At 39.1% G+C, this 13,765-nt stretch overlaps 1 protein-coding gene across 3 annotated transcripts in view; it reads right to left on the bottom strand.

Moving 5' to 3' along the window:
* Window positions 1-1,127: 1,127 nt before the first annotated feature.
* Window positions 1,128-13,765, bottom strand: part of LOC146681504 (sodium channel protein type 2 subunit alpha-like) — a 40,921-nt gene continuing 28,283 nt past the window's right edge. For all 3 annotated transcript variants that reach the window (XM_085448752.1, XM_085448751.1, XM_085448753.1), the window contains exons 19-27: window positions 13,075-13,229; window positions 12,638-12,811; window positions 12,127-12,249; window positions 9,889-10,161; window positions 8,680-8,733; window positions 8,379-8,516; window positions 6,516-6,620; window positions 6,154-6,424; window positions 1,128-6,050 (exon numbers count right to left, since the gene is read on the bottom strand). In XM_085448752.1, the coding sequence (XP_085304878.1) occupies window positions 4,858-6,050; window positions 6,154-6,424; window positions 6,516-6,620; window positions 8,379-8,516; window positions 8,680-8,733; window positions 9,889-10,161; window positions 12,127-12,249; window positions 12,638-12,811; window positions 13,075-13,229 (2,486 nt within the window). In that variant the 3' untranslated portion in view covers window positions 1,128-4,857. The remainder of the gene's footprint in view (window positions 6,051-6,153; window positions 6,425-6,515; window positions 6,621-8,378; window positions 8,517-8,679; window positions 8,734-9,888; window positions 10,162-12,126; window positions 12,250-12,637; window positions 12,812-13,074; window positions 13,230-13,765) is intronic.

Below are 13,765 nucleotides of genomic sequence, written 5' to 3'. Positions count from 1 at the left end.
TTTCAGTGCAGTCCTTGTATCTGCCCATCTTTAGAGCAAGCCCTTTTCGTTGCTATGTCACTTAACACTGACCTATGAATAATAGGTTCAAAGTGTGAACCAGTATTCTGTCTACGTATAACTGACAAACCAATTTTAGGCACTTTGTTAAATTTAATAGCAGCCTGTCATGAAAAACATGTAATTTGTTCCACTTTCTTTAGTTGAATCTACAAAAGAAATGCCAGAGATATCACAGTTTTGCACACATAAAATAGTTTTTTTTTCACCAACAAGGTGATTCTCAAAGAGCTATTTGGCAAAACATTTGGCATAAATCAGAAGGTGTGTGATGCTGATAAAAACTGGGGAAAATGGACAAGTGGAGGACAAAAGAAAAAGTGGCAGGCCTAAAAAAAACAAACAAACTATCGACTACACATGAGTATCTAATAGTATCTGAAAGACGTGTCTTAAGTGAACCAGAGCCCAGAGAAGCCTAAGAGAATTCAACCTGTGCTGATGAATAAAGGTTGTCAAACTAAATAACCCTTCAAGCTCATTATAACTTGCTTACTTATTTCCAAAAATTGCTGTTTTACTAACCAAATATAAAGAAATGAGTGGTGGCAAACTACCATTGCACAATGCTGTATTTAATAAGTGCTTTCTAAGACTTTAAAATGTGAACTGCTATGAGAATATTTTCAAGAGTCCCAGTTGTCTACATTCAACACAGATTACTTAAGCTGAAAACAGATAGTCACCTCAGCAGCAACGTCTCTATTTAAGCCTATTGAATATGCTGAGCCACTTAACTCTTTCCATCTTCATTCTAGCCTCCAAATGTGTTGTGCATGCAAAATATGCTTCCCAAAACAGGTTTTATTTTGAAAATCTAGGTGTTTACTTTTTAGTTGCCACATCTTTGGTTATAACAAAAAAAAAAGTCACTTGTCACATTTTGCAAATCGATACAGTCAGGTGTAACATGTACTTGAATCACATGAAAGATCCTGTTAAACCTGTAATGCAATCATACTTCAGGTTCAGATCACAGATCAAAGAGCTGATGGCACACACATATGAGCAAACTTTTAGACCCTGAAAGAAAAGACAAGGAAGGAAGTGGAGAAAATAAACAAGCATTTACAAAAAATATGTCCTTTATTCTTTTGGCTTTGAAATTATATTACCATATGAGCGGACAGTAGTCACTTCTGGCATGCAGTTCACTAAAACACTACAAGCGCAATGAAAGATGGCTACTGATTGCTTCATGGTTTGTATCTACAGATATGGGGACCATACATGTGTTTCATCATGTGTTACAGTCATAGACAATAAAAAAGATGGACATAGCTTCCTGGTCAGAAAAAATGAAGCCAATGTGGAAGTGCCTAAAAACCTGTATTCTATCTGAAGGCCACCAGATGACGATAGCTGCGGTTGCAAAAAACACTTCCTGTCCCGTGAAGGGCTCTTTCTTGAGCTCTGTAAACACTTTGTTGCTGAGTTCATTATCTTAGTCGCTCGATTTGGGTAAATAAAAATGAATTAATTTGTAAAACTTGCTCATACCATGTTTCAAAAAACCTCATCAGTTGAATTGTCAATTACCAGTCAGTAGCCAATGAGCAAGCAGTGTCATAGTCAGACCCACCCGTTTGTCATCACATCCAATTTCTTGCAACCAAGGCTGCAACAGTGGAAACGTTCATCTCAAAGCTTCAAATCGCAACTTTGGAAACTGTTGAGTTGATGTCACAGTAGTTACGTCCATCTTTTATATTGTCAAAGGTTACAGTGCAGAATGAAAAAAAAAACTCTTCTAGAAAAATGTGAATCAACGTCAAAGACTGGAAAAATGCACTCATATCTACAGTGAAAATGTTATTTATAATCAATAGCATATAAGCAACCTGCAGACCCTAATGCACACAGACACACTCGCTCACATAAAGAGATAGATGCCTACATTCACGCAGTCCCATTCTTACATAGATAAACATATACAAATATACAGACACACTCGCCCTTTGTCTCGCACACACAAATGTGACCGTCACAAATGGTATTACATAGCAGTGGGGATAAAAAGTGCTTCATCTTATACATCAAATGTGTGATGCATACTGTGAGCCCAAATATCTATAATATTTACAAACCAAACCACTACATTAAATCACACGCTCAATTTAAACATGAATGGCATACAAACATCTGTGATATTATAACCAACCTTTAATGTGATATATTGTAATGTTCTAGCTTGACAGCAGTTAGAAAGATCTTTTTAGAATATTTCATTACGTAAGGAGTTCTGGGAGGAAGTGGGGTGGAGGATAAAGGGAGGACGACAAACGTATGTGAAAGACACTGCGCTGTGAGACGAGCAGGTTTGAGTGTTATTCTCAGAGACGCGTTTTGCGAAAATGTGCTTATTTGCTTCACTGCCAGAGCCAGTGAGAAGATTATTACCACTCTTATATCTGTACATTAGCCAAATGTGACGCTTGAAGCTAATTAGCTTATTTAAACCATGGAAGTTTGTTAGGGGGATTTGTAGTCTTTATTATGGAAGGACAGTGCAGACGATAAGAGAGCAGAGGAAGAGGCAGAGCAAATGACCCAGGGCAGATTCAAACCCAAGTTTTTACATTAGCATTTTGGAGATAAATTATCTGAATTTCAAGAGTGGGACCACCCCTCCAAACACGCTCCTTTCGGGTCTTATCTATTTATGACTCTCCAGTTCTACAAGCTGTTCCTTCTTGTTTTTGTGCCTCACCCTTTTTTCCAAGTCTTTCACTTCTTCACATGGGGATCTGCCAGGCCTGGGAGTTGCCGCCAGTCCCCATCGAGGCCTTCCCCAAACCGCAGCTCAATTCTTAATTAAGCCATTCGCCTTTATCTACTAAAAACGCTGCCAAACCTAAAATGAGGACGTGGGCCCAGCTAGTGAAACGACATATGGGGTTGGGATAGGAACTAACAGGTGTAGAGAATGTGTAGAGGAAAAGGGATAAAACCAGGACTTAACTTTATCATTTACTAATAAAGTAATATTATGGAGAGGTAAAAACAAAAACTAATGAACTGTGCTTAACTTAGCATGAAGACAGTAATCAGGGAGGTCAACAATGTCCAGTAACACTTTATATGAAGAGGTTTGCATAAAACTAAGATGACACCCATCGTGAACATGAGGGTTCCAACTGTTGTCATTTAGAATATTTTAATCCTAACCTGACTCTGACATTATTCCAGAAGCCTTTAACATTATCCAACATGAACCATTATAAAAACTATATTAAAGTATTCGTCGTGAAAAAACAGGGGGTAAAAAAAAAAGCTAATTAGCCTTATGTGCTAAATTGTCATATTTGATTAGGCTTGGGATTGGCAGCTGTGAAACCATTCATAATTGTGTCAATATGTTTCCTTGACCTCCAGTGGTAAACAAGGAACTGGACTGCCCATTAAACCCTAGTCTTGGACCAAAGACACCTAAAACAATGTTAACTTTGAATTAAAATAACATACGACCAAATAAAACAAATCGTTTTCCGTGCTCCCAACCAGTGTCAATTATTATTTCAGTGCCAATCCAAGACTAATGCACACCACCTCCAATACAGTTGTACCCAAAAATGCCAATCAGCACAAACTAGACAGGCACACTTGTTTAAACCACAGCAGTTAGCAGTTATAGCTTCATGAGTGAGAATAACTGATGGTGTATACATCATCATCTGGAACCTTTTTGCAGTGACTGTGCTCTGGCTTGATGGGACTATAGTTAAATTTACTAACAAAGACTTTATCAATTCCATACATGAATTTGTGTAAGGCTTCTGCTGCTATTTTATTAGTATGCTAAAATTACCTCAATTTTATATATACATACATTCTCAAACAAAAAATCTAGATGTTTGACACTTTTAGCCCGAGTCTGGCCTTCATGCTCAGTTCAGCTAACAATCCCTTGGCTCTAGCTTTATACTAAACAGATGGAAATGGGAGTGGTAGCAATTTTGTCATCAAACTCTCTATAAAAGAGCAATCAAGAGTATTTCCCAAGGAAAAAGTTTCCTTTAATGCGTCTCATTCCTTTTCTTGCATACATTCAGCTTCTCTGTATTTGGAGACTTGTAATTTCTACTGAAATAGGAACAATACAGATTTCAACAATCAGTGATGGTACATCAGTAAATGCAATGTGTTTGTTCATTGCACTTTAGTGGCGTGTTCGTTATTTCAGCTTTGTATACCGTATGAACTAAGAGCATTCTGGCATTGACCCTGCATTGTACGAGTTTCAGGTGGTTGTTGTATTTTCCAGCATTGACTTAGTCTGCCCTTGGTGATTTTACAACAGTGAAAGCAGTGGACACATTCTCACGATAATGAAACAAAACAATGTAGAAAACATTCTTTCGCATTAAAAAACGAAACTGGAAACTGGAAAGGAAAATTCACAGAAGAATGTGGAGCAATTGTTAAGTGATACAGCGATTGTTAAATTCAAGACACTGGATTTATAGTAGTAGCAGCAGCACTAGCTACAGAAAACTTAACAGTACACTCAAGTGTGTCAGTAACAAAAACCAATAGGAGAATCACAAGCGTTTTGCAGAGAGGCTGTTCTGTTTCCCACTCAAACTCTGGCAGTGTCTGCTGGACAGTTTGTTTTCGTATTCCCCATATATTGACATAACCACATTCCCATTCCATGCCTACATGGCACAGACTCCTCATGTTGGAACAATCAACACAAATGTGAATCTATATATCCCCTATATATATAAGCTTTAAACAAAGTTCCCTCATGTCTCTGATGCATTCTTTTTTTGTTGTTGTTCCTTTTTAAGAAGTCTATTTCTTTCGGTCTTTCAAGTCTTTTGCTTTATTTTCTCTTTCCCTATTTTCTTTTTCGTATTTGTCCTTATCTGACTTTGTCACACTGTTATATGATGGCGGGGAGGCTGTGGAGGGGGTCATGTCCATTTTCTCTGACGTGGAGTTCTCATTGAACTTGCTGATGACCATCACATCCTTGTCAGGGTCATGCATGCCCTCTTTCAACTGCTCCTTGTAGAGGGCTGAGGCCTTCTTCATGGCCAGGCGGATCATGTAGCGCCGGAAGGCTCTCTGGATGATTATAGCAGACATTTCCTCCTGTTTGCGGCGCAACGTGGTGGTGATGGGCTCGTAAGACACCTTAGAGGGGTTGGAGGCCATAAAGCGGTCCTCCATCTGTCCGCGCAACATGTCCATTTCACCGCCTTCACCCAAAACTCTTTTAGTGAAGGCAAACAGAATATCGAGGCAGTGGATGCGCTCACCACTCACCATGGGCAGGTCCATGGAGATGAGCTGAATCATGTTAGGCTTGGGTATGCGTAGAGGTGGATCTAGAGCATCTGCAAAGTCAGAGAGTTTGCTGTACGCCACAAACTGCGTGGCATCAGGATCAAAGCGTTCCCACACTTCATAGAACATCTCAAAGTCATCCTCGCTCAGTGGCTCGGCACTCTCCTCAGTGGCCACGCTAAAGTTTTCCAGGATCACAGCAATGTACATGTTGACCACAATGAGAAAGCAGATGATGATGTAGCTGACAAAGAAGAAGATGCCTACTGATGGATTGCCACAATTGCCTTTGTAGGAGTTGCCTGGGTGCTCCAGCTGGCTCTCACAGTCAGGGTCCCTCTTGTTAAGTATGGGTGCCAGCAGGCCATCCCACCCAGCTGAGGTGGTAATCTGAAACAAACAGATCATACTGTTCCCAAAGGTCTCGAAATTGAACATGTCATCGATTCCTGCCTCCCGCTTGACATAAGCAAAGTTGGACATGCCAAAAATGGCATAGATAAACATAACAAGAAAGAGGAGGAGGCCAATGTTGAACAGGGCAGGGAGTGACATCATCAAGGCAAAGAGAAGCGTCCGGATGCCCTTGGCACCTTTGATAAGGCGGAGGATTCGGCCTATCCTGGCCAATCGTATCACTCGGAACAGTGTCGGGGACACAAAGTACTTCTCGATAACTTCAGATATCGACATGCCTGCAAAGGAAAAAGAAGCCCCATTGGATTTTTTTGTGTTGATATAATTTTTATATTTTTTTAAACACCATCAAATGAAAAGAACTTTAGGACATCTCCTTACCTACAATCGAAAGGATCACCACCACAAAGTCAAAAATATTCCAGCCAATGGTGAAGTAATAGTGACGCAGTGAAATCATCTTGAGCACACACTCCCCAGTGAAGAGCACAATAAAGACCAGATTAATCCAGTACAGGATATTGTCCATCTCTTTCGTCTGGGCATCCGTCTCTACCATCATGGTCACCATGTTAAGGCAGATGAGGATCATGATCACGATGTCAAAGGCCTGCTTTGTGATGAAGTCAAAGACACAGCCTTGAAACGCATTCTGAAAAAAAAGAGAGACAAGGAATGAAAACAAATGAGTCATTTCACTCTGCTTGGAGTTGATTAGAAAGACCTAGGAGTCCGAGTCTCACTGTTGGTCGAGGTATAGGTTTCTGCGGCTTCTTGGACCCCAGCTTCTTCATGGCGTTGTAGTATTTCTTCTGTTCTTCAGTCATGAAGATGTCCTGACCTCCCAAGTAAAGAGAGCAAAAACTTGGTTATAACCACATACTTTGAAAAAACAAAACAAAACAAAAACCCAAAATGAATCTGGTTTTAATTTTCAGATTTTTTAAAATCAGCATTCTAGTTGTTATTATTTTGGAAATTTAGCTCATTTGTGTTTTGTTTGATGATTATATTATATTTATATATTTCCTTGTTTATTGTTGCGATTCCATTTGCTGTTACATTTTGTACATCATTTTACTCTTTCCTAAAGGCTTTAAATTTCAGCCAAAAAATTACTACACTCTATTAATCAAAGATATAGATTTCCCTCTCGGCATCATACACACTATACACATCCCACTCTCATTGCTGCTCACTGATTGCATACATATCTCAGGAGGTGGCTGGTGTCAGCACGGAACAACCATCTGTGTGATGCTTTGGAGCCACTGTACCACACCAGCCGATAACATGTCTCAGTCAGTCAAATCAGACCGGCCATCATGCAGAAACTGTCAATGTAGACCCATCCCCTCCCCGTCCTCTCCATCATAAATCTCTCGGGTGTTGTCGATTCTACTTGTTAGTCTGCATGGCTCAATGGAGGGTACATTTCCACACTGCATGTGCTACGACACTGCTCGTGCATACAGAAGCAGCTTTAGATGACCATTATTTTGTAGCTCACTGCTTTCTTTAACACAGCCCTGGGTCTACCTTAGCTATATTTGCCCTGCTTTGTACCCAGGCTGTGTGTGCTCTCTGCACAGTGTGGCACAGGACTGCTTCCTACTGGTGTTCCAATTTCAAAAGAAGCGACACTGTAATGCACTACCAAAGCTATTTGTGTCAACATTAATAAAAATAGGTGGCATTGTGGCTCAAGAGAGACACGCTCTTCTATTATATTTTATTCACGATTTTGTGTTTTCTAAGAAATATTACTGCAGGGATGTATAAGTGAGTTATCTAAGAAATCTCCATATCTGCCTTAATTGAAAATGTAGCCCATATAATTTGGTCCACAAATAAACCCCACATTAGCATTTATAACATTTACTCAACAAAAATGAGACACAGAACAAAGGTGGAAGCTTGCAGTTAACTCAACAACAACATATTTAACAAGTCTGAATTTCATTGCTGTTGTAACACGAGACATTTAATAAATCCAGAAACCAAATAAATAATCCATCATTTTATTTTTGCACAGCCATGTCTAGATGTATAATATCTAGACAACATAACACAGCTGTATGCATCTATCAAATTTGACAAATCTGCAAATACATCCCCATTTTTTTACTTAAAAAAATGTTATCCACCTCTTAAAGTGATTTAAAAAGTGATTTCATACTAAACACATTTTTGGTGTTTTGAGCAAACTATAGTTTTACATTTACGCAAAGACAGAGGAGCTACATGTCCAAAATCTGCTTGTAATTAATAAACTGGAGAGGAAAACTAGAAGGAATTGTCTCTGGTGACTAAACAGTGTGAAGATTTCACTGCAGATTGACAACACAAATTAGCTAGCTCACTGCAATTAGGAATCCTAAAAAGTCATTAGAATAAAAATGGTAACTCTCTTAAATTGAACTCTATAATGAGAATCCTTTGCTGTGTTAAGACCTAGCCAAAAAAATACAATAAATAAAGGTAATACTTTACAAATAATATAACTTAAAATGCCCAAACTGAAAGAAGCCTATAAAATATGTCGGTTTACATTAGCTGACAGAAACTATTAGTCAATATAACTTTTAAATGAAGATGTAACTTATCTTTTTCTTCTGCTGATTGAAGTTGTCGATAATGACACCAATGAAAAGGTTGAGTGTGAAGAAGGAGCCAAAGATGATGAAGATGACAAAGTAGAGGTACATGTACAAGTTTACTTCATATTTAGGCTGTTCTTCCAACTAGAAAAGTAAAAAAGAGCAAATTTAAAGTTATACCAGCTACCATAAAAATGTAATATGTAATATGATGAAAATATTAAAACATAGATTATATTAAAATATAAAAGCAAGGACTTTTCACTATGTGGAAGCAAACCTACAACTCTGTTAAACATCTACTTACATCCCGAGAGTCCACAGCTGCATACATGATGTCCATCCAACCCTTAAATGTTGCCTAAAAGCAGGTAACAGAAGAAACAGTATTTTAGCAGGAGATGGGCAGTTTCTCTATGAGAGCTAGACAAGACTGTAGAAGTCCTTAACCCATCGTCAGGACTTGTAGGTGCTCTTTTGAGCACTGCCAAAACCCTACAAAATGACCACAAAGCAACCTCCAGTAGAAACAATCAAAAATAGACTTCATGAGGATGGCCTTAGGGTTCGGCATCTTCTAGTGGCCCCTGTGCTCACTCTGCTTGGTACCGGAGCTCAAGTGGCACCTAAGTGCAGTGGCAAAGATGAAAACCAGCACAAAGAGATTTTATAGTGATGCCACAGTAATTCTACTTTAGAAACATGAACATGTTTGCATGACAGCAAACAGCTTCTGCCTCTAAACAGTTTCAGCAGCCTGACTGCTTGTACATGTTGAAGTTTGCACACTTGTCCTTTTATGTAATAAAAATAAAAGTAACGTTTATAACCATGCTGTAGACTGCGCCACTGTTTCCCTCTTCTGGCACACAGACTGAAATCAGCTGACTGTAGTGCAAGTGGAACTGATAAGTGGAATCGATAGGCAAGCAGACTAATAAGTCCAAGGAATGGAACTACAAGGTTAGCACAATTATTTTTCATTATACTCTCATAATGGCAATATAGGGCTACAGATTCTTCAGTCCTTCTCTCTTTATACATGGAAGGACCGGCTGTGTGCTTTCTTTGCTTTAGGATTTTGAACTGTGTGTGTAGGTCATCAAATTGAGACATACCACCAAATACAAATGACCTAATCCAAAATGACCATCAAACGTCAAAATGACCTTTTGACTAAGTGGTCCTGTCAAACCTCTCACCTAACCCCAAATGGTTCTGTGTTGAAGTGTGCTGGTCAGATGGTGGCTTTGTGTTTGAGTTTACATGTTTTTCTTTTCCTGCTTGTTTTTTTTCCTCAATTTGACCAGAGTAAAATCTCCCAATCTATACGAATAAGTGGATATAGTTTACGGATGGATGGCGCCAACTGCAAGATTAAAGCTAAAGACAGACTCAAATCACAAAACAGAATTGTAGAAGTCAGACAGTTTCGGCATAAATGATTCCAAATACATATGTATACTTTGAGATTTCTGCTCTTTTCTTCTTAATGCCAATTGCAATCTAAACTCACCACTTGCAACAGAGCCAGATAGCCGGCTCCCACATTGTCAAAGTTGATTTTAACATTCTTCCAGCGGGCACTGTCATTCAAGCTCAGGCAGTCAGACTTGTTGTTGACGACTTCGCTAGGGAAGGGCTCATCCGTGGTGGCATTGACGCAGTAGTAGTACTTGCCCGCAAACAGGTTGACACCCATGATGCTGAAGATGAGCCAAAATATGAGGCAGACCAGCAGCACGTTCATGATGGAGGGGATGGCTCCCAGCAATGCATTCACCACAACCTGGGGATGTCGAAACACACAGTCTGACTCAGAACTCACCGTTTTCTCAAATCAAAGTCTGTGCTAAAGAAGGATAACTGGCCATTACAATTATCTTATCACTTAGCTGTCAGAAGCACATGTGGTCAACTGACTGGATTGAGCCAAAATGTTTATGCTTTCAGAACAAATACCAAGACTGAATCAAAAGTTAACAGTGAAGCTGTGTTACTCAGAGCTGTGATTAATAAACAGTATCTGCACACATAAAGCTCTTAACACCATACATATCTACTTAACAACATGACAGTTGGAAAGAAGAAGGTGGATAGGTGAAAAGGCTACCATTTGAAAGGTAAAAAAGCAAAACAGAAAAAAACCTTAGAGAGGCGGGATGAAGTCACAACATTTTGTTTGACTGTAAATGAAAAAAAGACACACAACAAAGAAAAAAATTACAGGTCAAAGGCACCACGCAAGCAATGCCAGAAAAACAATGCCTGAGAACAGCTATATACAGCAATCCATTAACACAATGTGAAGAAAGTCATGCAGAGAGAACAATTACAGTGTCCAACTGTAAGGAAATGATACATTTACAGAAGTTTTAAAAGCATGCAGTCTTACAGACAGGCCCCCTAAAAAGCTAAAACCTTCTTACAATACCTCTGTAAAAAGATTTATCAAGTAACATTAAAATATTGAAACACGAAAGTAAAAAAAATATGGGGGCATTTTCCCTTCAGCATATCTAAAAGCATATCTAACAAAAACACTGAGAATGTCTATACAGCTTCAGCGATACAGAGAACAAAAAGAATGTCATAAGAATTCACCTTTCTAAGGAAAATAAAGACGTAGGCTGAAAGTTCAAATGAGCATTTTTACATACCGTTTGCAAAATAAACCTATTTACGTTACATTGCCCAGAGTTAGATGATAGCAATGATATCGCTACCAAAAGTCTTTATAAGTCTTGGTCATACTGTTTTTCTTAATGGAGGATTATATGTGGAATGAAACTGGGTGCTCATTGACTAATGATCTGACAAGTCATTAATCAGTGAGCACATGCTCAGAACCTGGTGGCTGTAGTTCAGGAGGTAGAGCTTCCTGTAAAAGGGAAGTTTTTCCATCCCACTGTCGCCAAAGTGCTTGCTCATAGGGGGTCATATGATTGTTGGGTTTTTGTCTGTATGCATTATTGTAAGGGTCTACCCGACAATATAATGCACCTTGAGGCAAGTGTTGCTGTGATTTAGCGCTGTATGAATAAATTAGAAGTGAAAATTGAATTGAATAGAACAGGTCATCTACTAATCAGAAAGTTGGTGGTTTGATCTCAGGTTGCTTTTTAAAATTTAGAGCAGGTCATCATCTTTGCATGACACAGCCAGCACTCAGGTTGCAGTTAGTTATTTATATATTTTTAGGTTCTCAGACAAATCAAGCCAGAATACACTAAATTTTCTTTAAAAAGTAGAGACTTCTTAGTCTTGTTAGTAGAAACAACACGAAGCAATCATAGAGGAAAGCTCAGCTTGGGGTCGTGACATACCACTGTACTAAGTGATAGAAAGTTTGAAAGTAGCCAATCCAAGAGCATTATTCATCTCGGGCAGTCCAGTATTCCAGAATCGTAACATTTTACTGCCCGTAGCTCTCTCACGTATTTTGGGCATATTTAGGGTTTAAACTATAAAAATAGGGATTTATATGCATGTCAGAAATGTGTGTTTTTAACAATTTGCAGGTGCTCAAGGCATCGACTGTACTAACTAACAAGAGAGTGGTATTTTTTTCCCTTAACTATTGGTACATAAACAGATAAAAGTAAAACTGAATTCCATCATATTTTACAATTTAACTGAATATCTGAAACCTAGACATTTTGAAGCATATGGAAGATGTAATTGGTTGGTGTGAGAATTGATCTTAATTCTTTTTTTTCAACTTGCCCACAAACAGTATTCCTGCTGTTCTTACCCTCATGCCCTCAAACCGAGACAAGGCCCTCAGGGGCCGTAGAGCTCGCAGTGTCCTCAGAGATTTGATGGCACTAAGCTCAGAGTAGCCCAGAGCATTTGCTACCAGGCTGACCAAGGACACCTGAGAGGAGATAATATCAGATAAGCAGGGTGAAGGGTGAAAAATGAAAGGATTTCACTTGCTCTGTGCTATAATGAGTGTTAGAAAAACAACTTCAAGTAAAGAAATGACAGAACAATAAGTTAACTACAATTATGTCAGCATGGCTGTTATTAAAGTTAATTTTCTTTCTTGTCAAATGTTTAATGAGCTGGCTTATGTTATCACAAAGAATGGAGGGAAGAAGATTCAGCTGACTTTGCTAACTTAAGTCTTGGTGTGGGCCATGGTAGCGGTCTGTTCCAGTTACCAGTCCATATGCTGTTAAGGTGCTTTCTGGTTCTATTGTCTCATTGTACACCAGATTGGAGGCTTAATTTTAATAAGAGCGAACACTGAATATACTTACGTCTACAATTAAGAAGTCCAGCCAGCACCAGGCATTGGTGAAGTACTTGACAAAGCCATATGCCACCCACTTTAACAGCATTTCAAGGATGAAGACGTAAGTGAACACTTTGTCTGCGTACTCTAGCACGGTTTTGATGGTCCGCCGCTGCTCGATGTAAATGTCCTCAAAAGCCTGTGCAGCATGGAATATTTTATAGAAACTTTAGATAGAAATAGTGAAGTGTGAAATAAGTGATTCATCAAAGATCTATTCAGAATGTTAACAGGTACAGTAACTGCTTAGAGAACTGAAGCTGTCCTAAATGTGGTGCTTTCAGACTGTGAAATAAAAACAGAAAGTATATAAAAGCAAGCCAAACGAGTGCAGTGAAGAACAAACTCTGTTCATAAGACAGACCCCAGCAGTGTTTATCAAGATGTCTAACACCCACTCACCAGTGCTCCACTGCTCAGCAGAATCATGAATATGATGAAGGATTCAAACCAGTTATGCTCTACTATGATAAAGCAGGTTTTCCTGAGTGTCCACCAGCTCTTAAACTTGTCTCCCTCCTCACTGATCTGGCAGCACTGGAACCTGCGCACACAGCCTGCAGGCACAGAGAAAACAGAATGAGAAATGAAACCCAGGTATCAAAACTCCATGGTGAATCAACACATAAACACGGCCCCACTGGATAACATATTGCGGGACTGCTTTCTGTTATCCAGATAAGTTATATGAATACGAACTGCATGCCTTAATACGGTAAAGGTTGTTGCTAACATTTTAGCCAACAAAATCCCAGAATAAACTGAATTTTCACTGCTGTTACAATAATTGAGTCTTTTGTTGTTATTTCACATAACACTGCTTCTGTCCTGTTCATGACTTCTTGAAGTTTCATTGTGATCAGGGTCGACCCTCCCCCCACACACTGTTTTTATTGAAGAATTTTCATATTCTGTGATTGACTGCAATAAGTTGTGGTGACCAAATGGTTGCCCAGGGGTTGAGGGTGTTGTATTCTGTTGTATTTGTATTGTGTTGTATTTCTGGGTGCTACTTTGATTGCAAAGCTGTTGCTCAGATTAGCTGGTGAGAGGCAACCAGTTTCCAAACATTTAGGTCTGACTCGGACCGACT

The sequence above is a fragment of the Copadichromis virginalis genome, linkage group LG23 (genome assembly GCF_057382275.1).
Source record: "Copadichromis virginalis isolate Kocher_CV1m ecotype Utaka linkage group LG23, C_Virginalis_male_GT1.1, whole genome shotgun sequence".
Taxonomy (NCBI): domain Eukaryota; kingdom Metazoa; phylum Chordata; class Actinopteri; order Cichliformes; family Cichlidae; genus Copadichromis; species Copadichromis virginalis.
The sequence above is the reverse complement of the archived record's forward strand: the minus strand, read 5'-3'. Positions and strand labels throughout refer to the sequence as shown.